This window comes from Haemaphysalis longicornis, unplaced genomic scaffold (assembly GCF_048455015.1).
Source record: "Haemaphysalis longicornis isolate Haplotype H1 unplaced genomic scaffold, Haemaphysalis longicornis Haplotype H1 scaffold_10, whole genome shotgun sequence".
NCBI lineage: Eukaryota > Metazoa > Arthropoda > Arachnida > Ixodida > Ixodidae > Haemaphysalis > Haemaphysalis longicornis.
Genome location: NW_027526204.1, coordinates 73,831,286 through 73,858,002, shown reverse-complemented (window position 1 = coordinate 73,858,002; position 26,717 = coordinate 73,831,286). Strand labels below are relative to the sequence as shown.

Genomic DNA, 26,717 nt, shown 5'->3' with positions numbered 1-26,717 from the left:
AGATTCTATGGGATGAATATTTCCTAAAAAGCCGCGTTTTTCGCAGCTCCCCCTGTAGCGCTGTGGTGTGGTACTTGCTTTTAAACGAGAAGGGTCAGGTTCGAGTGCGGCATGACGAAGTTTTTTTTTAATCTTTCTGAATTTTTCTCTCGTCGTGTTTTTGTTAACGCTTTGTTTTACTCAAGTTCTTACGATATCAAGAGATCGAAGCACAGGATTTCCAGAATGGGTTGGATTGCGTTTAATGTAGGTTGTGTTCTGTGTCTTTGGGCTGGGTTTGATTAGGTTCATTGCAGTTAATGGAGCTACATTTGGAGTCTACGATGCGTTCGGTTAGGTTACGTAAGGTTAGATGAGGTTATGTTGTGTTGGGTTACGTTGGGACGTAATATTATTCAGCGAATTTTAGGCCAGCCAGCGTTTATAAAAACTGCCGTGAGAATTTCCCGGAGGTAATTCTCACGGCTGCCGTGAGATTAGACGCAGCCTTGTTTTTTAAGAATGATCTTAATGTATTAGTATTCGGTACCAAGATTCTTTCGATGTCAGCATGGAGAGTGCTTGAAATTCGATATGGGCACGCACGACAAAAAAAAATCTTTTGGTTGCTTATACAATCAGCGGTCAACAATTAACGAATTTTGCGCGTTTGCCATCCATGTGGTGTCTCGGCAACGAGCCGTCAATGCAACGAAATCGGCAGTGTTTACTTCTTATTTACGGTAATGTTGGGTAGGCGGGAATGGATGTATAGTCGAGGTGAAATGAAACGCGATCCCGAAAATATGAGCTAGAACAAACAAATAGCGCGATTTCTTTCCATGCGAGTCTCATTACCGCCTGACCTTAATTACAGCAACAAAGTTGGGAAATGGGGTTTTCCAAATGTACCGGTAGCACGCCATTATTTGAATTCCGCAAACGGTATTTTTTTTTTTATTTTGCGTGTTCGGGTTCATATTTTTCCATTAATGTACATATGAGCGATAGCATCAGTGGAACCGAATCAGAAAAAACATCAGAAACAATGCGTTGGACAATATCAGGACAAAAATGGTAAGGAGATTCTGATGCGGCAGGGGTTTGGAGATGTTGAGCGAAGTCAAACTAGTGGAAGTACAGCGAAAGATATCGAAGATTGCATACGATGGCACGTGTACCAAAAAGGCGCGTAAATGTGGTAAAACATTCAAATAAGCAAATATATGCGAGAGTAAATTGACGAAAGAAAGCCTAGCTTGGAAAACTTTTTTTTTTTTTGTCCACAGTATCAACCTTTCAGGTCGATACTGTGCTCTAAGGGCCGATTGTCATGCTCTAAGGATATTCTGGGCAATTATTGAACCAACGCTGCCACAGATATCCTCAGGGTACAAGGTTGCGCTGTTACACTGACCTCTAGCAAGTAGTCTTTTTTCTGCACGATAGTCTGATCAACAGGAGATATTTTGTGGGTTCATTGGGGCCTTTCTTCACGAGATTCTGCTGACGTAACAGAGAAAAAGCAAGTCTAGGGTTTACTGTACTTCCCGTCAAGATGAAAGGGCCAGAGCACAGCACGCGAAATTAGGGGTGCTTTGAGGCCCGAAGCCCCACTGTTAGCGCGTGTCTCCTATGATGAGCAGTAGAGTTAGTGTACTTCTCAGTCCACTCTTCAGTGTACGCCGCTTTCCAGCCTAACAAGTCGGTTATCCTCTCGTGATGACGATGATAACTGTGATGACGCTTGGCGCGAAGTACAAATCGTTGCTTGGACCCATGCATGCATTAGCCTAGCTTTGCCCTGCTACCAAGTACTGTGGCCACGCGACGCTCGGAACCATTACACGGGTTCAGACGATAAAAAATCACGTCTGCCTTTAATTGGGAAGTACTCCCAGCATTAAGCGTGTCCTAATCGGGCGGTCGTTAGCATGAAATGCCTCACGGCTTGAAAGTGGCAACGCTGGGCCTTCAGGATTATTAGTCCAGGGTCGCCCACCTGGGACGCAATCCGGCGCTCAATTTTCCCGTGCATCGGTATGAGACCATTGCTCCTAAAGCGGTCCTCGGACTGCCCCAGGACTGTCCAGGACTGACAAATCGATGAGAGCCGCCATGGGCGAGTGTGTCGAGTGAGCGTATGTAGCAGAGTCCCGAAATGCCGAAAATGCTCGGCGGGACAAGTGGTTGATGTTGATTAGTACTGAGTGGGCGGACCTTTTTTGCGCGTTTGTAGGTTCGGGTGTAGCGGTGAGTGCAACTCTACGGGGTGGCACGGGAGCGAGCCTCCACAGGCCGCATAAAGGCACCGACGAGCGGAGTCCCAGGATTTTACCATGGTACGTACACCTCGAGAACCAAGGGGAACCCGGTTTTGAAGGGGATTTGCGTGAAGACAAAATACAAGTTCGGCTCGTTTAATAAGGCTGATTTTCTTCGCACGTCAACAATATCGGTTTTATCGCAAACTTCCAGTTGTGACTCCCCGGCCATTTTCCCGCGATTTTCTATGACGTCACGGAATCTTGTTTGTGCGGTTGGCGGCCGCCGAGCTATGCAACCGCCGATAAGCATGACTCGGCGATTGTATACTGGAGTCTGGTTCAGTTCCATATCATCACTTGAATGCGAACGTTCAGTAAACATGATAAAAATATTTATAAGTGTGATAAAAATATTTATATTCATACGTCGTTTCTGCCCAATTACGTCACTGTGGCGGGAAATTTTAACGTTTTTTTGTTTGAAAACCGGTGAAAGAAGCAGTTTACAACTAGATGCGATGCTTCTAGAAAGCAGCAAATGTTCCCTAGAGCTGTCAAACGCTGCACACGCGAACGCTTCTTTCTAAAGAGTACAGGAGTCATCAAAAGTAATTGCAACACGGTCTCGCAAATTTACTGGAATTTCTTCTTCCAGAAACTGCTTGGCTGCCTTGTTGTGCGATTAAGAGAGTCCTCCCTAACATAAAAAGCTTCCTGTGAACCGGTAATGGCTGTCATAAAGCCAGTAAGACAAATATTTTGTGACATTCACAAATCCTTTTTCCAGTTACTTATGACAGGACCTGTACATCTTTGTTACATGCCCCGGACGTTTTATGGGGACGGTTTTTGTTGCCACCGCAACGCAGCATTTGTATACTGTATTTTCGCGCTATAATCCGCGCCAAAAATGCGAAAAGTTCAGCAGCAAGTAGGGGTGCGAATATTACGCCAGGTTTTTTTTTCTTTAGTGCAGCTTCACTGCAATGCGCGTTTTGCCGTGAAGAGGACCTTGTGTACGACAGTGACAACTTGCAGTGACAGAGTGAATTGACTTATTCTACTTGCTAAATATACGCTTTTTCTGTCAACATAGTATGTGATGTGTTGCTTGAGCAGTAGCTTTGGTGCAGCCTTTATATACGCGAGGAGATTTTTTTTTTCGGCGGGCTGAAAGTGGGGATGCGGATTATAGCTGATTATAAATGCGGTATGGTCGCGGGATCGGGGGAAAGCGTGGTGAAGCCGCTACGCTGTCTTGAGGTTGCTGTCCTTCGCCTCCTGGCCACCGCGTCAAGTGATCTACGCGGATGTCGAGGAACTTTCAGACGCTATAAAATGACTGAGTGCTAGATAGATCAGCTGCTTACTAACCAAGCAACAATGATGTTCCAAGGACAGACGCCCTTCGTAACGGGGCATGAAGGAAAATGACGTAATTTCCTGGAGCCTCTTTCAGCAATGCACGAAGGATTCTCTATGGGGTCCTCTCTTTAGTAGTATTTCGTCCATTATCGCGGCCATAAATTCTATGCGGCGCATCAATGTGGGGCACTGTTAGTCGCATTCGATGCTATCCTGCGTGGCCTTACGTTGTTAATTGTATAGCGACACGCGATTGCAGCGAGATTTCCCTCTCAAAGCGAGCAACGGGGAAAATTATTTCGGTAGTGTCTCTTTCACAAAATACATCCCGAAAATTCCGTTATGAGAGAGCAGTTACTGTCTACGCCATTTTACATTTCTGCACGCATTGATAACGAGTCGAAGGTTAACGTTATGTCCTGTAATACAAAGCATTTCTATCAGTCGCTCATCCCCAGAACTTGAGTCTATAACAGATGAGATAAAGCAACCTGTTGTAATGAATATTGTTTTTTGTTATTTTTAGCTCGTATCCGCGCCGCTCCATTTATTTTTTCGTCACGGATGCATATATCCCGCTCCCCTATATAACGCTGTTCGGGCTCAGAGGGTGAAACAATAAAACTAAATAAATAGTAAACATTATTATAGCAAAACTATACGATTCTGCGCACAGCTGGCTCGTGAATTTGACTTGGCTTGGCTTGACAACGCAGGCTGCGTGCGGCCAGCGCCTCCCCTATTTAACGCCGTTCGGGCTCCGAGGGTGACTCAATAAAACTAAATAAATAGTAAACATTATTAGCGTGAAACTCTGAGATTCTGCGCACTGCTGGCTCGTGAATTTGACTTGGCTTGGCTTGACAACGCAGGCTGCGTACGGCCAGCGCCTCCCCTATTTAACGCCGTTCGGGCTCTGAGGGTGACTCAATAAAACTAAATAAATAGTAAACATTATTAGAGTGAAATTCTACGATTCCCCGCACTTCTGGCTCGCGAACTTGACTTGGCTTGGCTTGACAACGCAAGCTGCGTACGGCCAGCTATCCCGCCCCCCTATTTAACGCCGTTCGGGCTCTGAGGGTGGCCCAATAAAACTAAATAACTAGTAAACATTGTTAGAGTGAAACCCTGCGATTCTGCGCACTTCTGGCTCGCGAACTTGACTTGGCTTGGCCTGACAGCGCCGGCTGCGTACGGCCAGCTATCGCGCTCCCCTATCTAACGTTGTTCGGGCTCTGAGGGTGACTCAATACAGCTAAATAAATAGTAAACATTGTTAGAGTGAAACTCTGCGATTCTGCGCACTGCTGGCTCTCGAACTTGACTTGGCTTGGCTTGACAACGCAGGCTGCGTACGGCCAGCAGGATGCGTACGCGCAGCAGGGCATCTACTCGCCGGCTTCGGCGCCCGGTTTCGCTTCGCCGGCTTCCGCGCCCGGCTTCGCTTCGCAATCTTCCGCGCCCGGCTTCGCTCAGCCGGAGGCTGGCTACATGTCGCCGGCGCAGCCGAACCCATCCGAAGTGTACGGACAACAGGGCTACGCCGGTGACCCGTACGCCCAGTCCGAAATGGCCATGTCGCCTTCGGCCGCCGCCCTCTCGCGTGAGTACACACCGATGACTTCGTCGTATTAATAAGCGATCCGAGTTGGAACTTGGGCCGCGTACAATCTTCGTCAAAAAGTTCTAGGCCACGTAGGGTGTTCTTAGTCCACAAAGAATGAACCTAACAGTTTTGTTCGCGAGTGAAACTGAAGGTGGTTCGTTCCAGAAATGTGACTAAATCACCATCCATTTTTACTCTCACCAAGTTTTGTTTGTTTGTTGAACTTCTGACAATAAACTTGCCAAGGTGCTGAGGCAAAAGGCGATTGAGGCATTGCAGTCGCCCCAGGTGCAGCAGCTGCCGCCAAAGACGACTGCAATACTCGCCTGACTAGAACCCTAGCACCTGACAGCACAAGCGACAGCAGAAGCAGCTGTACATGCCAAACTACATACAACAAGCATGCACACTTCCGGTGTAACAACAGCAACATATGCCAAAATAAAGCATACTAAGAAGACATAACTGAAGAGAATTACACGCTTTTCTTGCGTAACAAAATGTAACAGAAATAAAATTACCGTGCCCACTCTTCGTTTTTGCGCAGAAAAAGTAATATAGCGTAAAAAATCAGTCAACAGATCTACAAGAAAAATCTTACACATCATGGAGAAAATACATTTTGGTTTTCCGTTTAAAAGCGTATACCGAGGAAGTGTGCATGTTTCAGTTACGCTGAAAGGCTAAGCGTTTGCTTTGAATTATTTGTGACACTCGCCCTGGACTTGAAACGTCTGACAAAAATGTACTTTTTCCGGTGTTCCCAGCTGCGATATATCGCTGCTAAGCAGAAGCTCCGACCTCCGATAGGAGCGGTGCGCCGGAGAGAAACCGTGACGTAGGGCTCACGTGATGCGCACTGCTAGGAGCCAAACGGCGGATTTCTCCTTCGTGTGAATACCCCTTTAAAGGAGCCATGAAGACAAAATACAAGTTGGGTTTATTAGAAAGACTGCTTAGTCCCGATAACAATGATACCAATATCGTCACAATCTTCGTACAAATAACGGAGATATTAAAGAAAACGTGTGAAGCAGTCGCGACCCCCTAGCCAATTTCCCGCAACTTTTCTATGACGTCACGGAACCTTGTTTGTGCGATTGGCGGCCGCTTAACTGACCTGTCGCGACGACACATGACTGGACGTCTGTATTGGGACTCTAGTTCCATTAGACCGCATCACTTGAATGCTGACGTGCAGTTAACGCACTGAAAATTGTTTTATTGTTGGCCCGTATGACGTCATTCTTGCTCATAACACGTCACTGTGGCGCAAAATTTGAAAGTTTTTAAATACTTCATTTTTTTTTTTGTTAAAAAAACATATTTTGTTGCTGTAATGGAGCTGAGTGAGATACTGAATCCTAGTTGTTTCAAATTAAACGAAGTTGTAGTTTCTCTTCATGGCTCCTTTAAGAGGTACAATGCCGGCTCTTCCGGTGCTATGCAGGACGTTAATTAAACGTGTTGGTACGACACGCGCTGCCCCTAAAAAGCCCACCTTGAAGATACCAAGCCACCCTTATCTACTCAAAGAACATTTTACTAACAGACCATTTTTCTTTAAAAAGAGTAAGCGGGCCCCCAAAAATGGGCCTCGCTGGCGCTCGAGCCCAGGCTGTTCGCGCTAAAACCCGCGATTCTACCCTAAGCTACTAAGGAAGAACAGCTGAATTGTGTTATCACTGTCCTAAAAGTCTAGGAAGATTGTTCAAAGCGACCCAGTAGATAGCGCTGGGTGTCTGCGGGAAGTGCCGGGCTTGCACCTATCTGGGAATGGAATGACTCTGTCAGAAGTTATTAAGGCACAGAGAAATCAACATGCAACAAACTTCGTTCGATAGCGAAACAAAAGAATTATAGCAGTAAGCTGTCATCAAATATTTTAGCCCTGCTTGAGGGCCTCGCTTTTGCTTGGAAATTTTCGTGGCCCAGAAACTCTTGGCCTGGCCTGGAAACTTTTGACAAAGGCTGCACTTTTTGCAGTGGTGCCGGCTGTTTTCACGCGTACCGCTGTGGATTGTGCCGGCTTTTGTCGTCTTACCTCCGAGGCCTTCTGGAGCGATCCAACAATTAATGATTTAACTCATTAGTTCATTGGTTATACTTTGGTTGGCTGACTGATTTATTATTTTATTTATTTATTTATTTATTTATTTGGTTGATTGATTGATCGATTTATTTATTTATTTATTTATTTATTTATTTATTTATTTATTTATTTATTTGTTTATTTATTTATTTATTTATTTATTTGGTTGATTGATTGATTGATTGATTGATTGATTGATTGATTGATTGATTGATTGATTGATTGATTGATTGATTGATTGATTGATTGATTGATTGATTGATCGATCGATCGATCGATCGATCGATCGTGACATATTCTTTGCATCTAAGTGATATTATGTGCGTCATCTGACCAAAGAAGCTAATGTATCTGTGCAGTCCTACTCTCTCGTTTTAGCACTGCTCATTACTGGGCAGCCTCAAATTAGATTTCGTTCGTAACGGGTTGTATGGCTTTACTGTCCCATTTTATTAAGAGGCTTTTCCTATACACCGGCATTCCAGGCCTCTTTCGATATACATTCCTTTCCGCAAACCACAGATGCCCCGTAATTCAGAGCACTTCCCCGCAAAGATTTTCCTTCTCAAGTAACCTGACCAAGCCTCCGATATATAGATTGCAAAATTACTTCTAAAAAGTAATTAAATTACATTACTCATTACTTTCCCAGAATTTTCTAAAATGTAATGAAATCACATTAGAAATTACAGGTGGCCGGAAGAAATTACAGTACATTACTATTACTTTTCGAAAGTAATGAAATTACTTTGCAATTACTTTAACAAAAATTCATCATTCGGCAACGGTTAGCGCGCTTCCGTGCTTATCCCCTCCGGGTCCGAAAACGCGCCTTCCTGGCAGCGGGCTTACACCAGTGACTAGCGTAACGAAGCCTTGAACGCAATCTGCAGGCTTTTGTTTAACCCGACGGGCTGTCGCCGAGGCAATCCCGGAACGCATGAAAAGGGAACGAAGAGGCACGAGAAAGCAGGCAGAGCTGTCATCGAAGCGTTGCTTCCTTCGCGTTCGCAGAGTTCCAATGCCCAGAGACTCTCTGGGCCTTGGAACTCTACTTGGTCAACTTTTCGTGGTCAACTTTTTATACGCCGTAAGAACAGCAGACAGGCTGTATTGTAGTCAACATTAATTGGGAAAGTAAGGTGTAATTTCCCTGAAATTACTGGCCTAAAGTAATTTATTACATGACTAAATTACCAACGCTCAAAAGCAATTCTGTTACCTAAAACACTCTGTTACCTAATTCTCCACCGGTTGTCGGTTCGCCTCGCTACACGGCCAGACCAAGTCCATTCCTTTTTCTTTATTTGAACTATGATATCTTCTACTCTAGTTTATTCTCTGGTCCAGAAAGCTCGTTTCCTGTCCCTGAGTGTTACTCCTAACATTATTCGTTCCATGGCCCGTTGAGCCGACCTACGTTTTCTTTCTAGTTGTTTACCCTCACACTCCTCTGTCATGTAAATCTGTAATGATGCTTTCGATGCATTCTTCCCGTAGATTTATTTGCCTTAGTCTGTTTAGCCCCCTTTTTCGTTATCTTGGCTGTCCCTGCTCGCACATTTCCTCGTTACCTTCTAGTCTTTCTTGCCCACTCAGTGTCCACGTTTTCCGTTTGCCCGTTCCAAAACAATTACGCTGTCCACTTACGTCGGTTACTGGTTTTTAACTTCTTCCCAAAACGTATCTTACTTTGGGCTTCTCGAACTTCAAACGATGCCCAGCCTATATCTAACTACCCTGCTTCGTTGGTAGTTTGGTTAAACGCATCAAAAGCCAAACGGTCTGCCGTTCTCTAGTTTAATTGCAGGGGTGATAGATAGGTTGATTCAATATTCACCCCTTTTACAGCGAAGCTTTCAGTGGCTATGGTTCAGCAGATTATCTCCGGCAACACGGCAACAGGGCGATGTATACAAGAATTATGATGATGACGGTGATGATGATTAGAGGCCCTCTCTTTGTATCTGGACTTCGGTTGCCACCAACCGACTTGCCTGTATTATTCTACTTATTTGCCCTACCCTTTACTAAACTAATAGGCTAGCCCCCCTTCCCCGGTTTTGAACTCCCATCGCTTCCCCCTTTCCTGCCCTTGCACACCTGTTTACAACTTCTCCCTTTCTGTTCTAAATTCTAATTCGGTATATTACTCATCCTACGACCCTTCCCTACTTTTCTTCCACCACCACTCCAGCCGCCTCTTCGTCACCTCTATAGACCTGAAGTTGAGGCTCCCCCTCACACCAAATCCCAAAGCCTCCGTCAACGTCGCTTCCTCAACGTCCCGTCGTGGTCGTATCTCTGTGCAGTCTATGACGATATGCTCTACGGTTTCCCTATCCCTGCCGCAGCATCCACAAGTTTCGTCCTGTTGCCTGTACTTAGTAGTGTATGCCCGTGTTCTTAGATGCCCCGCCAGTGCTTTAAAGAGCAATGCACAGTCTCGCGTATTGCCGTAGAAACCTTCCTTCCGGATTTCTAGTTCCCTGTTCTATTGGCCTTTAGGGTTTTTTTTTCTGTTTTTTTTTTCTTTTTTCATTTCCATTCTCTGTACCCAATTCGTCGTATCGGCTGCTTTTACCTGCTTTGTGCGCCCACGAGCGTACCGCCACCTTGCGGCGCCAACTAAAATCCCCGGTATCGCACAACTGTGCGCCAGACCTTCGGCGTACGGAACAAATTCATAAAAAAATGGTCCTAAGGCCTTCGTATTTTGAGATAAAATGACTTATATTGCTTTAAAGTGTCTTCTCCGCACAGCATTTAAGTTTAGGCGTGAAGCCGACTTTGAAGAGATCGATAGAAACTTGGTTTTTGTAAGCTGGCGTTTCCATAATCTCTGTTGCACAGTGAACCATGATCATCTACGAAGGTAGCATGATTACAGAAAACAGCTCGAACTCTTGCGTTATCCAAAGCATCCTGAAACAAATTACATGACAATAAGCTGCTAAGACTACTTTACCATTACGCCGCGTTTCATCTGCTTGTCTTATTTAGTTCACAGTGGAGTTGTAAACGTTGCAGCATTACTGTTTGGTGTCAATAAATGGGCATCTACGTGGGGTGCATACGGTTACAGAAAGCGGCTGTAACTCTTTTTAAAGACAATAGTCTTTCTTGGCCTACCTAAACGCAGAAATTTTGGTCTGTCTGTATGTCTGCCTGCCTGCGACTCGATGCAGCCACCCGGCCAAAGTGAAAAGAAGACTGCGCTGTAGTCTTATATACTCACAGCAAAATATAAACGTACAAGTCCGGTTTATACGTTCATACTTGTCAACACTGTTGAACAAGAACAAGACACACACAAACATGACAGAAACGTAATACACAAGGGATATTTACAATGTTCCTTTATAAAAAAAAATCATAGATGCTTGATTTTTGCGAAAATGAAGTACTACATCTACTGCAGAAAAAAAATCACACTGTCGCCTGCTGTTCCGCGCCCTTATAGCTTCTGGCGGCATTTTAAGAAATCAAGCGGCAACACTTATGACAGGTTCCACTATAGATTGGTTCCACGTTCTGCTTGGAACGCACGTGGAGTAGAGCAACGCGGTTCTATAAACGTTGAAGTAGGGCGCCACGATTCACGCGCGTCTCTGCCGTACGGCAGCGCTGGCATCGAGGCACCCGGCCTGGAGCAGTGGAACACTGTAAATTTAAATTGACTTAAGCAAACCTCTAGAGTGTTTATCGTGGGACGAGCGCGACTCAAGAATGACGTGAGAGGTGAGCGGGGCGAAGGGAGGAGGCATTTACTTGGCAACTGTCGACAGACTCTCGTCTGTTGTCGTCATTTGCGAAGAAAGGAGCAGACACGCGGCCAATTCTTTTGTTGGGAACAACGGGAAATAAACGGGAGTAGCCGCTAAGCCTACTCTAACCTTACGCGCCACAGCTTCGCTGGTCATCCTCTTCCTTAGAGTGAAAGGGCACTGAACTTCTGTTTCTTCCTTGTATTGCGTGCTTTTGTTTTTATTTTTTTCCCTGCAAGTTCTTTCATTCGCTTTTTTTTTCGAGGTCCGGTCTTCCCAAAATAAATCGTGTCGACGCAACTGTCGGGAGCAGTAACACCACGCGCGTCGAAACGCTAAAAGGCGGGCGCTACACGCTCGACTATCGAATATTCCACTCACGTGAATTGTACGTACTTTGGCGGGGGGAAAAAAGTTGAAAAAGTGGTGAACGAATGGCAGACGTTTCACGTATACATGGAACATAATTTCTTTAAAATGTACCATATTCTTTTTAGATTTCGCTTACTTTGAAGAACCAATACAACAAATTCAACTCTATTCGCTCACCCACACGTTCGGCCTAATGTAGAACCTGTGTTTTTTGTCGGTTCTTTCCAGCGAAAAAAAAAAACGAAGCTCACACCAACGCGTAAGACTTGAAGGATGCGAAGCAGTACGCAACCTTCACGACCATCAAGACAGTTTAAGCCCGCGATTGCGGCCGATTTGCTTCTTCGCTGCATCCGCAACGACATTTACTCCATAACTGTAGCTATACGCCTCGAGCTTCGTGATCGCTGCGCCGCCTGCCGCCGCTTCTCCGCGGCGCTTACGGGATGTCCGCTGCGCAGCTGATAGCGGATCATGCAATGTTTTGGTTCTCTTTCGCTTCTTTTTTGCCTTTCCGCGCCCTGAACATCTTGTTATGGTGATGTCTGTAAGCAAATAGTACGTTTAGGGCTCTTCAAAAAACATCTGCGTCCTGATTAGAGAGTGCTCGAACGCCAACAAGAGCTAACCGGGGACGCGGTATACTGCGCGCTTCTTCGCTGCCCTTACGGCAGTCGGCGACGGCAGCGGCATATCACCACTGTCACCTCCGAAAATCTCAGGCGCAAGTGAATTCTATTGACTCCTCGTTTAGTCCTAATATTGCCACGGTGAGAGGTTGGTATTGTTTTGCAGCGCGGACAAAGAATTCGGCCTTGTTTTGAATGTATACGCCGTAGAAAAATATCATTCGGGGAGGTGATTACCTAATACCTGACAATAGCTTGTGCCCTTATAGAAATAGAAGCCACGCGAACATGTTAAGTATATTCCAAGTCTGTGGGTCGTTAAATACGTGCCCACTCCCGCCGGATAGCATGGACCAAGGAGAGTTAATGAAACCACGGAAAAATAAATGGTCTGCCAAGTCCGGAAGCAGCAGGAATGAAAAAACCCAGTACAGCTTCGGAAATCCTAGAGACGTTCGTCTTACCTTAAGCAAGGTTGAACTCACTGGACCAACTAGATGCGAAATGCACTGATATTTCCAAGACAGGGAGGGGGAGGAGGGGGGCGCTTAACTGTCGTTGTGTACAAATGCGGAGCGAAATCAAGGAATGGCAGTTTTAGTAATCACACACAAGCTGAGCGTTCACCTTTATTTTGTTTTTCGACTTTAACGAACAGCCAGCTGATCACTCGGCGGACACATTTTTTGAAGTATACAGTACGGAAGTTTACAGGCGATTGAAGGTGTCGTTGGAAGAGTGTGGTATCTGATAAGGCCCTCTGATTTCACTTTTGTGCTAAATTCTGCAGGCTCCCTGTGTCATTTGATGACGTTTCGAAGAAGCGTTTATTCACGGCACCGATGACTGTTTGGGAAAGCTCACCTCGGGACAAGATGACCCAGCCGTAAATTATTTGTGCTGACTGCCGGGTGTAATTTTGCATTATCCATCGTACTTATTGCGTAGGATATCCGTGAAATTTATGCCACATTGGCTTGTTCATGGTAGTGATCAATACCCGAGATATGAAGCGTAACCGGCGGGCTGTCAGGTATGAGTGCTCCGCTGGATTATGAAAGCACGCGAAACCGATTTACATCGTAGTGTATAGCCGTAGCATGAGCATCTGAGCGAACGCTGCTTACGGTGGTACTGTTAGTAAATTTCAGGGCAGTGGAATTACAATAAGCTCCATGCATAGGCTGGTTTCGCGACGCCGGGCTGTGACACACACCTGGCGCTTATGCGGACAAAATGTACCACAGTAAGATCGCGTCAAAAGCATTTACACTCTCGTAAATACACCACATTTGCGAACAGAGTGATTGCTCCACATAAATTTGTATTTCCAACGCATACAAACGGGAAATATCGGTCGCGAACGTGCCTCAAAAGCAACGGCGACAGTGGTGAGCGGGCCGGCGACTCCCGCGTATGCTTTCGAAACGGGCCGCTAGGGGGATTTCAGTGGCGCCCCTATAGGCAGCGCTCGAGGCGTATAATTGTGAGCTTCCTTCATTTTTTTGGAAGTGATAATTATTGCACATCACCTTGGAGGGGCCTACTCTCAGACGCGTCTTTCTCGTTCTGACCAAGTGTTGCCACGATTACGGCGAACCCTAGAGTTCTTTTTTTTTTTTTTTTTTGCCAATCTTGGCGAATTTTACTCAACATGAACCGATGACATTGGGCGGTCGCCGCGAATCACGCACACACGAGCGCTCGGCATTTTCTTCGTTTTGTTAACTGCAGGGGCGGTCGCCGCAATCGTGGCCAATCTCCCTAAGTGGGCATACTTGGCTTGGCAAACGTGCGCAGGGGACGCTGGGCGGTCATCGAAAGGCACGCACACACGAGAGCTAGGCGTTTTCTTGGCTTTGTTAACTGCCGGGCGGTCACCGCGAGCGCCGCCGCCCTCACGCGCGCGCGCTCGGCAAGTCCTTGGTATTTTTAACTGCGGACACGAAAAATTGCGATTTGCTAAAGAGCTTCGCACTTGAAAAATCTTGGCGCGCATTTACTACGGCGCAGGTACTTGGGTATCAATTTTACAGGCCTGTTATAATCGGTGCACTTGTAGTCACTGCAACCATTGTAGCGTGACAGTCGCAACACAGTATCGTTCAGGTGAATTCAACTTCGCAGAAGCTATGAAAAAAAAAAATGTGCCGTTGTTGAACGCCGTTAACTAAGCTTGACGAGTGATAGCTCGCTTTTTTGCGAAGATAGACAGCAGTTAACGCGAACACATTTGTATCGCAAGACAAGACGCAGGCGCTGCTCGGCACAGTAGGCGATGTAGGCGCGAATACGCAGAGAGCATGGATCTAGCTCCCGTACTTCCGTGTATCATTTTCTGATAACACGCGCCCTTAATCTTTCCACTTATCACCATGTACGCACCGATCCTTTTGTAACAAAGGAGCGATTAGACGTTTTAGACATAAAACACTGCTACATTAGAAATTAGGCAGAAGCTTTCACTTTCACTGCGCCACCGCACGAGGCGCTTGCTTGGCCTTGGTTGAGCTTGAAGGTCAGACTGACGCTACGAACCGTTTTCTGGGTATGTGGCTGGAGTAATAGAGCTCTTAAAGCGGTTGCAAAAGAACTTTTCTGTCATCGTGATTTCAAGGTTGTTTTTATTACAAAAATGCGGGGGAATTTTCTTTTATTATCCGCATTATTAGTTCCCAAATGTGTTTCACACACTTAATGGCTCAGTTTTTTTTTGTAACGCGGACAACTGACAACCGGTGTACCATAGGGGTAATAGTGTCTACCGAGAGACAGGACTAGAAGTAAGAAAAAATCATTGACTCAATGGACGGAGTAAATTAAAGAATTCTGAGACAGGCTAGGAACATGTGGGAGGCCTCCGCCCTGCAGTGGACACGGACATGAATATGATGATGGTGGTGGTGATGAATATTATGATCATGATGATGATGGTTATTATTATTATTATGATGATAGCGATGGCGATGACGACTACCATGATGGTGGTGGTGTGCTGATGATTATGATTATGACGACGATGGTGATGATGATGATGGTGGTGGTGGCGGTGATGACGACGACGACGACGGCGGCAACGGCGGCATATTGTTGCCGATTCATTACAATCACAAATGATACGTAAATTTTCTATTTTTGTAACTTCACAAAAATATCAACCAATGAATAAACAGTCGGCTTCGGTAAAAACTGAACGGTATTTCCAACGTAACAGGTATCTTTTCCTTTCCTTTGCAGCGGTAAGCGGATACGACCCGGGCTACCAGAACTACATGTACGGTGTGCCGCAAGCCCCTGTAGTCATGAGTCCAGCCCCAGTCCTGAGTCCCCCTGCCCCCAGACGTCAGTGAGTAGCAAACATCCCACATGTGTGGCCTCGCTACAGGCTCTGGCTATGGCTTGAAATGTCCGCAAATGTCTTCCCGCGGGGGAAGACCCAACTATTCTTCGTGTTCTCCTTTGCCGCTTGTATATAAGAAAGCGGTGGTTCGAGATTGATAGGAGGTAATAATTTTCGGCTGTTTGGAGGCGAAGGTAAACAGAATGCCCCTTGGAACACCCGCGTCGTTTCCTAATTGCATGTAAGCGCATTTATAAAGCGCACCGCTCAGTAAAGGCTGTAGGGCTTACAGGTGTTCTTTCAAACGGCTTAACATTACGAAATCTACTTCAAAGAAAATTAACGCATCACTTTATTTCCTTAGACATCTCGAGGGTGTATTACATAAGGGGTGGGTTGACAATATATTTTTTTTCTTTGTTACGAGTTTTTCATTGTGAAACATAAGTAGACAACTGGTTCAAAGAAGTTTATGGGCAAGAAATGGTGATTACGTCGTGAGGAAGGTCATTCTAGTCGCTTGTAGTCCGTAAAAAGAAAGACATTGAAAAAACGGTCGTTTCAATACGTTGTCGGGCGACTTGAAGGGGTGCGGTGAGATATGCGGGCTGGTGGTGGAATAAAGTAGGGATGACAGAGGGTGCTGTGAAAGCATTTGTGAAAAAGGCAGAGGCTGGAAATACGGTGGTGGACGTCAAGGTTTAAAAGAGCCGATTCTTTTCTTAGGGCTGATACACTGGTATTATACGAATACGAAGAATCAATAAACCTAATAGCATGGTTTTGAACTGCCGCGAATGAGTTGATTAGATATGCTTGGTGTGGGCTCCAGATGGCAAACACATACTCAAATTTTTACCGGATAAGAGACTTGTACGCCTGCAGTTTCAAATTCTTTGAGGCGCGAGCTGAATGGGATGTTTCAGAAAACCTAGAGATTGGACTGGAACGAAACTGATGGCTGATTTCCTCAACAAAATACGCTTCGTTGGAACCATTTTGTGAAGCGTATGCGTTCACGCGAAGATGCGAAAAATGGGCGGCGTGTTCATATTTCAATTACATTTCTAGCGAACCAGGATCATTGAATCTTTGCGGACCTGTAGAATCGTGCAAGGGGTCGAACACGACGCGAAATGTCCTACAGTAGATGTTTTAAAGGTATGCTGGTCGTTTTTCTCGACTGTATTCCGGACGCAGTCCAGCAAACCGCGAGAAAGAAGAAATACACTCAGTTCTCAAACGGAGATGACTAAAAGCTTTCATATAGCGTTCTTGGCATTACTATACATTCGTTGCAGAGGACACAGAACCATAAAATTTGTTTCTTTTATCACAGTAAAATAAGAGGCAGAGTGGTTACCGAAAACCCTACGCTCACTCATAATGAAAAACTTCAAATGAATTCGGCCTCAGAAAAGCAACTGTCGAAGTTTTTGACAAATCGGCAAGAGCATGGGATATAACAGGTGGCGGGTGTATTCACGCCCACTTCCTCAAATTCCTTCATCATCATCATCAGCAGCAGCAGCAGCAGCAGCAGCAGCAGCAGCAGCAGCAGCAGCAGCCTATCTACGCCCATTGCAGGGCAAAGGCCTCTCCCATTGTTCTCCAATTACCCCGGTCCTGTGCCAACTGTGACCAATTTCTCCCCGCAAACTTCTTGACCTCATCGGCCCATCTAACTTTCTGACGCCGCCTGCAACGCTTGCCTTCTCTAGGGATCCACTCTGTTACCCTTAATGACCAACGGTTATCTTGCCTTCGCATTACATGCCCTGCCCAGGTCCATTTCTTCTTCTAAATTTCTACTAATATGTCCTTAACCCCCGTTTGTTCCCTGACCCACTCCACTCTCTTCTTGTCCCTTACTGTTACACCTATCATTTTCCGTTCCATTGCTCGTTGAGTCGTCCTCAGTTTAAGTTGAACCCTCTTAGCGGGCCTCCAAGTTTCTGCCCCGTGGGTGAGTACCGGTAAGATGCAACTGTCATACACTTCCTCCTTCAGGTACAATGGTAGGTTGCCTTAGTGCAGTTCCTTAGTGCAGTTTAACTTCGATTTAGCGAAGTCACCGGGAACTGCCACTCATTTCATTCAATCGGCCACTTCGTAACATCGAGAAACCATTAAGCCTATGGACAAGCGCGGGGGTAAACCGAATGTGTTAAGTTGTTTTCTCGACCCTCGCATCAATGGCTGGAGCGCAGTTCGACCGCTATGCGGCGAAGACTGCTAAAACCGTGAATTCTTTCGTTATACAGGGTGATCAAAGTCAAGTCGACCGGTCTTCTAAAAATTAGGCCCTCAGATGTACGTCAAAACCACCTCTACAGTGAGGTTATGCGCCCAGGAGGACACATAATTGGGTGGTAATTATTGATGTCGGTGGCTTAATCAACTAAAATTTAATAAGTACATTTTTAGTGCCCGCAGTAAGCAGGCATGCCTGTATTGACAAGTTAGACGCAATCAAGTTTCTACGAAGTTAAACTTGGCAGAATTCTTCTAGCCCATCCGTGCTGCGAGATATCTAACTGCGAAGTTTAATTGCCGATCGCACGATTACGCATGCTGGACTCTGAAGACGGGCACAAGGCTCCTCCCTTTTGTGTCGTGGGTGCTGTGTATGGTGTTTAGTTTGACAACAGGGTGGAGTCCTAGGCAAAAGTGATACGTGGCAGCCTTTCAATCTATTCTGGCGTTATCGCAATCTGCAGTACTCGTAACCGCTATCGAAACACATAACAAAGGGGAGCAGCTTTGCGCCGGTCTTCACGGTCTAGCATGCGTACATAATCATGCGATCGGCAATTAAACTTCCCAGTTCGATATCTCGGAGTGAAGATGTGCTAGAAGAATTCTGCCAAATGAAACTGCGTAGAAACAGGATTGCGTTTAACGTTTGAATACAAACATGACAGCTTACTGCAGCCACTAAAAAGATAATTATTCAATTTCGGGTAATTATGCCACCCACATCAATAATTACCCCTTAATTGTGTCCCCCTGGCCGTGTAACTTCACTGTACAGGTGGTCTTCACGTAAATCAAAGCGTCTATTTTTTTATAAAAACCTGTCGACTTAATTTTGCAAACCCTGTATATCAAACTTCGCGACAGCGGGAAATTCGAACGACCGGTATTTGTGAAAGCGTGAAATGCACAAAATCTTGAAATTCGTGAAATCGGGTGAATTCGTGAAACTGAAATTCAAATATGGTAGCTGACACGTAAGCGTGAGTGTAAGCGTGATCACGCTGCTCGATATGGACAACGTGCCATCATTATTGTGACCGCTCGCTGCTGGTACCCAACGCAATTCAAATTTCCCGCTTTCGCAGTGCTCCAGCTCCCCCTGCCTAAAACAGCGCCAGCGGGAGTTCGTTGTTTTCGTGCTTCCTTTTCCTCCCGCACGTGCCGGCGTTGCACTGCCGCTTTTTTTTTTTTTTTCGCTTACTATAGTAAAAACAAACCCAACGAGCGTTCCTAACTAAATGAACGCGGGCGCTGCGGGTTAACTACGTATATTCTGCCTCAAACGCACCTGCAGTTTTCTTTGCGCTAAACAACGGGGAGATATGAAAAGCGCCAGCGGTTCACGAGTTGCGAACGCTTATGACTATATAAACAACGCGGCTTTCGAAGCCTCTGGTCACGCCGCGACGACAGCCGCTACGACGGAACGCCGTGTGGCTCTACTTGGGTCTAGCGAGCGGGCTACGACAAGGCGAGCCCCTAAAGTGCTGCGCTCTTAATACGTTCTACAAGAGCGCAAAACCATGGATTCGATGGAGCGATTAACTATAGAATTCAGGAGCTAAGAATGGACTCGACCAACTCACAATAAAAGCTGTTGAAAATCTCTGGGATGGGCACCCAAAAGGTGCGATGGTGGTGGTAATCACGATAATGATCTTGAAGTACAGAGGTGCGCTGCCTAATAGGAAAACGTAGAACAAGGCGAATTACAAAAAAAAAACAGACAAGGTGAGGCGCAAACTATCTCACCCTGTCTGTTTTTGTGTAATTCACCCTGTTCTACGTTTTCCTGTCAAGCAGCGCACCTCTGCACTTCAAGGTGCTAAAACCCGAACTAGCCCACTCCCAAGCCTTGCTGAACGATAAAGATAAAGACAATGATGATGATGATCATAGCGATGATGATCGCACGTGAGCATCACATGACGCAAGATACTTTTTTCCTTCACCCCGGTCTCGCGTAACCCATGCGTTTGCGTTATTCTCCGCCCCGCGCAGAGTGATCCTGGCTTCGCCCGCCCCTCGCCGCCGCGGTTTCATCAACACGGACAACCTTCTCACCATCCTGATCGTGTGCGGCACGCTCTTCCTCGTCGCCCTGGCCATGCTCCTAATCGTCACCGTGGTCGTGCCCAGGCGTGAGTCTCCTCTTCTTCGTCCGCTTGCCTCCCCCAGAGTACCGGTTCGCTACAGGGAAAAGTGAATATTACCGGAACTCAATAAATAAGCTACGCTTAAGAGTACCCCCACTTCGTGCACTCGGAAGCGTCTGGGAGCCATTTTGTTTCTGGCTTGCAGTGTTGCCATTTCTACCAACGAAACCGCCGCCGTTTGTGACGGGCAGAGTGTGACCGGCCGCTCTACGTCCGCGCAGCAGAGAGAGAGAGAGAGAGGAGAGGCGCCCAGATACAAAATGGCTGCGTTTATATGTAAACAAACATCACGTGGTGCCGACCGACCAATGAAAATCCTGGCGGCACATAACAATGAGAGAGAGAGAGAAACAACTTTATTTTTTTTCCCCAGAAAGCCGGAAGGGGAAGGAGTGGGATTTCCCTGCCCTTCTTTTCAGTCGTCGGCCAGGAGTCCTTAACGCCTGGCGGCTTCTTCAGCTTCTTGGGTCAGTTGTTGCTGTAGTAGTTCTTCGGAGCTGAGCAGCGCCGTCTCCCATTGCTCCTCATTAAAGATGTTTATGCGACTTTTTGCTTATCTTTGCATGCCCATATGTGTTTGAGGTCTGCCCTTTGGCCGCATGTTTTGCAAAGATCGCTGACTGTCCCGGGGTAGTAGTAGCTATACAGAAGTGAGTTAGGGAACGTTCCTGTCTGTATTTGTCACCAAGCGATGGCCTGGGATCTATTCAGATTGTCGTGTGCCTCTGGATACTTTTTCCTGCTGCATCTATAGCGGTACAAGATTTCTCTATACGTTGTGAGTGGGTCTCTGTTATTCGCTGTTTCATCTGGCAGTGTGTCCGCAAGGGGTTGCGGGGCTCGGTAGACTAGATGTCGAGCAGCCTCATGTGCGACTTCATTGCCAGGCATTCCGGAGTGCGCTGGAGTCCATATTAATGCGGATTTGGCTTCGTGGTTTTGCTTTGTTTCTAATAATATTTTATGAGGTTGTCGAGGCACAGCCTCGTGAAAAGTTTAGGACTGCTGCTTTCGAATCGCTTATTATTCTCTTTGCCTTTCCGGTGGCCATGGCGAGGGCTATCGCCACCTCCTCTCCGATCTGCGGGTAAATGGTCATAACCGTGCAGTATCACAATAGATCCCGTATTGTCCACGACTACACATATCATAGATTTCCTTTTAGGTCCTTGTTGTAAGGCCGTATCTGTGTATAGGATACCTTCTAGTTTACCATACTTCTTGTGGAGAGCTCTCTCCTGTCTTCTTTCTTGGTTGTAATTTGTGTGCATGTTCCTTGGGATGCTGGCTAGGATGAACATTTCTCTGATTCTTGTGTCCATTTCTTGTTTGGGTCCCTCATGCTGTATTCTGGTTCTGATGTTTAGTTTGTCTAGGATGTATCTGCCTGTTTGCTCCTTGAGAGTCCGTCGTGCTGAGCTAGTTGTTGGGCTTCGATTATCTCATCCAGCGTGTTGTGTGGTCCAAGGGCCTCCAGCTTCTCATTTGAGGTGCTGATCGGTATTCCTATGGCCCTTTTGTACGTTCTTTTAATCAGGTTGTTTAGCTTGGTCTTTTCTTCCGTTTTCAATTACAGGAAGGGAGTCGTGTACGCAATTCTTGATATTATATGTATGCTTGTATGAGTCATATTGCCTTCTTTGAGGCCGTGGTGTCGATTGGTTACCCTGGATATGAGCCTGATGGTCTGGTTTACGTTTCCCTCCAGGGCGTTGACCGCTTCGGTGTTTGAGCCGTTTTCTTGTATTCTGAGGCCTAATATTTTGATAGCGTCAATCGTCGGAATGGGTCTGTTCTCTAGAGAGAGCGTGATCATCTCATGTTCCCTTGGCGTTTCTTTGGTCGATTTTCGGTACTTATAGTTCCGATTTCTTGGGGGAGCATTCCAGGCATCTCGAAGATAAGAACTCCACAACCTTGTTTATAGTTTCTTGTAATGTGCTCTGTATGTTGCCATCGCTGCCTCCTGCTACCCATAATGTGAGGTGATCTGCCTATATGGTGTGGTTGAGGTTCTCAATAAGTTCCTCATGGAGGTCATGTTGAAAAGGAAAGGTCATAACACCGAGCCTTGCGGTGTTCCTCTATTAATCATGTTCCTTCGATTCGATTTCTCCAATCTTTATCTTGGCAGTTTTGAGAAAAGAGTGCCCATACTCTAAAAAAGCCTTTAAAAAAAGCGGGCCGGCCGCGGTGGCTCAGTGGCTAAGGCGTTGTGTTTCTGAGCCCGAGGACGCGGGTTCGATTCCCGCCCGCTGTGGCTGCTTTCAGATGGAAGCGAAAGGCGAAAGCGCCCCTGTGTCGAGATTTATGCGGAGCCCTACACTACGGCGCACCTCATCGCCAAGACGTAGCTTCGGCACGTTAAACATCATAAATCACACAATCGCAATTTCCGTTAACACGGTGGTCTTAAAGCTTTACCACACTGCATGCTGCCATTACACATGATTACACATCTTGGCTTTTTATCTGATATACAGGTTTTCTGCAGGAAGTGTGGCAGAATAATGCATCGTTCTTTTCTCCGCCTCCTTCATTGCAGTGACCAGGAAGCACAAATCGGGCAAGAAACTGCACGACTTCCCGCTGGAGGAAAATCGTAAGACATCGCACGCGATTACGGAAGAGTTCCGGGAGAAAATAACTGCAGTCGACTCACTTTATGGGCTCCAACTAGCGAGCATCCGAACACACGAATGGATGGTCTCAACGTACTATCTCATACGACCCGTCGAAAACCACAATGTGCATTTAGAGGCGACACGAAGACAAAATAGAACTTTGTTTAGCATGAAAGAAGTGCCCTAAGGTACCAAGCTCATTTCCCTTCCATCTGGGAAAAACGTTTTTTTAACCCAAAAACCCCCGGAGCACTGCAAAATTTTTAAATTTTGCGCTACAGTGACATGATATGGGGAGGAGTGGGTTAATGTGGTCCAGCAATACAAAACATTAAAAACAGCACTAAAAACCTAACAACTGCACTAAGAACATAAAGACAGCACTAGAAACATAAACAGCACTAAAACATAAAATCATCACTAAAAACATAAAAAACGGTACTAAAACATAAAAACTGCGCAAAGAACAGAAAAACAGCACTAAAACATAAACAGCACTAAAAACAAAATCGGCGCTAAAAACATAAAACCAGCACTAAAAACATAAATCCAGCACTAACCAACAAAAACTGCACGAAAAAACATAGAACTAAAAACTAACAGACCTAAAAAACATAAAAACATGACTGCACATTAGCATTGGAGTGATCCAATCAAACGGAACGGGAGGCCCCGTACAACCGTCCAATCACGTTTCTTGGTAGTGGTTTAGGACGGCGGCCACCAATCGAACAAACGAGATTCTGTGACGTCACAGAAAGTTGCCGGAAAGTGTCCTGGGAGTCGAAACTGCTTCACGTGTATATCCGTTAGTTGTACAGTCTGCTGTGAAAGTGGTGTCATTGTAATGGGTAAAGATATGTCTGTTAACGAGAAAGCGGGATACACAAAGATTTCACTGGCGTCATATCTGTTACGGAAACGTCAGTGCAACGAAGCAAGCGGCCTGTAAAGGCCTTTAGTACTAAGGAGTCCGTAATACTTAGGGTTGTTCGTTTTTGGGTTTTATATTTTAACACGAAGTTGTTTTATGCCGGATACAGCAAGATTTCACTGACGTCGTATCCGTCACGGAAATGACGCCAGTACACCTTCACCGAAGCGACCCGCCAGCAGGACGTCGCTCGCTAAGCACACCCACAAGACTGCCGCCGACCCGCAAATCATGCTCAGCTGCACATTTCGCTTCAAATTTCACTTTCGTGTTTTACCGATTGCGTTGACAGAGTAATCAACCAGTTTTTTATGTATTTTGTCTTCATGGTGCCTTTAACGAAATATGCGTCAACGCGTTGGCGAATATGCGAAAGCGGCCACTTAAAATCGTGTTTTGTAGATTTCGAAGTGACTGCGAAGTCCTTGGTGAAGCTTCTTACCGGCTTTTTTTCTTGCAACCTTGGTAGGAATACACAAAGTTGGCTTGTCGGCGTGACACGAACATTTTTATGACACGCAACTGGATGAGTGTGCATGCTCACAGCCTCTCCGCATAGCTTGGCTTCTTTGCACTACGACCAACAGATGCAACAAAGCCAGACACGCGAATGACGTGTATAAACTATAAAGTGAGACTTCTCGCATAGCCTGCATTTCTTACTAGTTTGACTTCCTCGCACCATTACCAAGTGTTGCGACAAAACGAGACAAATCAATGACGCGCATAAAATTGATGTGCGGGTCTCTTTAGAAGCAGTAGAGATAGACAGAGATGGCATTAGATGGCCCCTGAATCACTTTTCTTAACTTGTCCCAACATTTAAAACGCTCTTACATTGTGGTGTCTAGTTCTTCAATTGGACTGTAATCGAATCCCCTCTCGAAGCTTTTATCTTGGGCTACACGAAGCTCTTATAGGCGGGATCATTCCTTCATGCAAACGCAGATTTTTACGAAGAATCTTAGCTGCATAGAGTTTCATACTAATATGTACTATGGGAAAATCTGGCGCCACTGTCTAGGCGAGCCATGCTTCAGCAAGCGTTCCGTCATGTACCGGGCAGGCACGTTCCACTTGTCCTTGGCATGGCTCATGAACAGGCTGGAAAGTTGGCTCTGGCTGCGAAAAAGAAACGATATTACTGTAGAAGGTTCATCAAATTTGTTTTGTTATTATAAAATCGAACCTCCAAAAAGATCAATTTGTCAGTGATGATGCAGAAGCTTTGTGCACGATGAACAAGAAAAAAACGTCAGCCTTTTTTTGTTGATTTTGGCTTCGAGACAAAAAAGAAGCCATATGTCTAGCTAAGCCAAGTAGGCGAGGAACGTCGCTAGCAGCAATGGCGCCGCCCACGGCTGCCCGCGACTGCAGCGACAGATATATCATTTACTGGGCAGGCGCGTTGCACTTGTCCTTGGCATGGCTCATGAACAGGCTGGAAAGTTGCCTCTGGCTACGGAAAAGCAATGATATCACTGTATAACATCAATCAAACTTGTTTGACTATTATGTACTTGAAGCTCCAGAAAGATCCGCTTGTCATTTGGTAGTCTGCTTGTCATCTGCTTGTCATTTAGGATGTTCACGCACGATGAACAAGACGAAGATGCTACCCTTTTTGCTTGATTTTGGCTTTGAGGCAAAAAAGCCACTTGGCTAGCCAAGTCAAGTAGGCGAGGAACGTCGCTATCTGCAATTGCGGCGCCCACGAAGGCCCGCAATTGCAGCGCCACATTTTCGTCTGGTGTATGTTAGTGTGAAACTCTATGCTTAGCAGGACCAGTAAGCGCCCCACAAACGCTTCTCTCCGACGCCGCGCCCCGTGCAGTGGCCGACGATGATAGCTCTGCCATGGACGCGCCTGGGCAGCAGAACGTCCAAGCCGTGAAGGCCGATCCGGAGTCCGAGCAAAGCGCCCACCACGGTGCGGTCGACGCCAGGGACCGGGCGCACGCCAAGCTCGTCAGGCGCCGTAAGAGCGGCTGATGACCACGGCACGGAAAGCGCCGCGCCCTAGGGTGAGTGTCCTGTCAGGACGCGAAAACCCGCGCTGGACTTCGTCTCACACGTTCCTTTGTGTCCCCGTTTGGGTGAGCGCAAAAGTTTCGGCTATAATTTGAAACCAACTATACTCGGGTGCAAGTTAAGTATCACTCCGCCAAAGCGATGGACCCGGATGTCAACGGGCGCGCGCGTTTTGAAAGGAATGCGTGATGTCGTCTCCATATTCTCACGTAGTTTGTTGTCGTCGCTGCAGTAGTTTATAAAAAATCACTTAAATTGCGCGTGCCATGATCGAAATACTCCCAGTAACACACTACTTTTGCCGCGCGGAGTAACATCTGGCTGCGGTGATGAGGCACAGCGGCAACTCCCCTTGACGTTCTTACTTTGCACCTGAGTAGCTTCCTTTCCGTGTCATTGGTGTCCTAACAACACGGGCGCTCCTTTGAGTGAGACGCTGCCATGACACTTCTCAACCCGTTGTCATACAAGGGTTACCGAGCGGAAATCTCTACCCTGCTCGAACGCGGTGCTGGGTAACCGCCCGTCCATTTATGACGATTCTCTTCTCTCTACCCCAACCAAACCCCATCCCAACTCACTTCGGGGTTAATGCAGATGTTTTGTTTACCCACCAGCACCCGCGGCGGTGGCTCACTGGCTGAGGCATTGTGCTCTGAGCCCAAGGACGCGGGTTTGAGCCCGGCCGCGGCGGCCGCTTTTCAGATGAAGCCGAAGAGCCAAAAACGCCTGTGTGTCCAGATTTCAGCGCATGCTAAAGATTTGCAGGCGATCAGAAATAAGGTGCAGCCCTTCACTATGTCGCGTTACATGGCGCAGGTGTAGCTTGGTGCGTTAAACCCCACGAATTAAACTTGTCCACCCGCCACAACCTGTTAGAGATACACAAAACTTAGCCCTCCGGCGGACTCGCCTGTGTCGTCACAGGTTACGTCAGCCAATCGGTGCCGGTTTAAACGGTGATTTCGAACACACACTTCCCGCAAGAAAATTCGCGTAAAGCCGCCCTTCCCCTCACCCAAAAAACTAAGGACGTGGCATGGGCATTCTAAACTTTAATCTGGTAATGTATTGAGACAATTGAGTGGATCTGGCCTCAACCTTTCTTTTAAGGCAACCTGAAAAGATCATTGCCCCAATCTGGGTCGACACCTTCGTGTTATCTTACGCTGCTTTTTTTATTATTGTTGTTGTTCAAACGCAAACGCAATACAGGAGGAGGTCCCGAAGTTCCTAAGAACTGTCCGGGGGACCTCCCATGAAAAGATATCAAACATTGTTACATTTGAAAGC

At 46.4% G+C, this 26,717-nt stretch overlaps 1 protein-coding gene across 1 annotated transcript; it reads left to right on the top strand.

The window, feature by feature from the left end:
- Positions 1-3,156: 3,156 nt before the first annotated feature.
- Positions 3,157-25,385, top strand: LOC144159899 (uncharacterized). Its single transcript, XM_077691554.1, has 6 exons — positions 3,157-3,177; positions 4,962-5,217; positions 15,318-15,426; positions 19,681-19,820; positions 22,381-22,437; positions 25,228-25,385. The coding sequence occupies exons 1-6, from the start codon at positions 3,157-3,159 to the stop codon at positions 25,383-25,385; spliced, it is 741 nt and encodes a 246-aa protein (XP_077547680.1).
- Positions 25,386-26,717: the final 1,332 nt, after the last annotated feature.

Bases quoted from the DNA above. Each gene is read 5' to 3' on its own strand.
- LOC144159899 (XM_077691554.1), top strand. From the start codon at position 3,157: ATGCGAAAAGTTCAGCAGCAA. The intron at 5,218-15,317 runs GTGAGTACACAC...TTTCCTTTGCAG, and splicing joins TTCGGCCGCCGCCCTCTCGC to CGGTAAGCGGATACGACCCG. The intron at 15,427-19,680 runs GTGAGTAGCAAA...CGCCCCGCGCAG, and splicing joins CCCCCTGCCCCCAGACGTCA to AGTGATCCTGGCTTCGCCCG.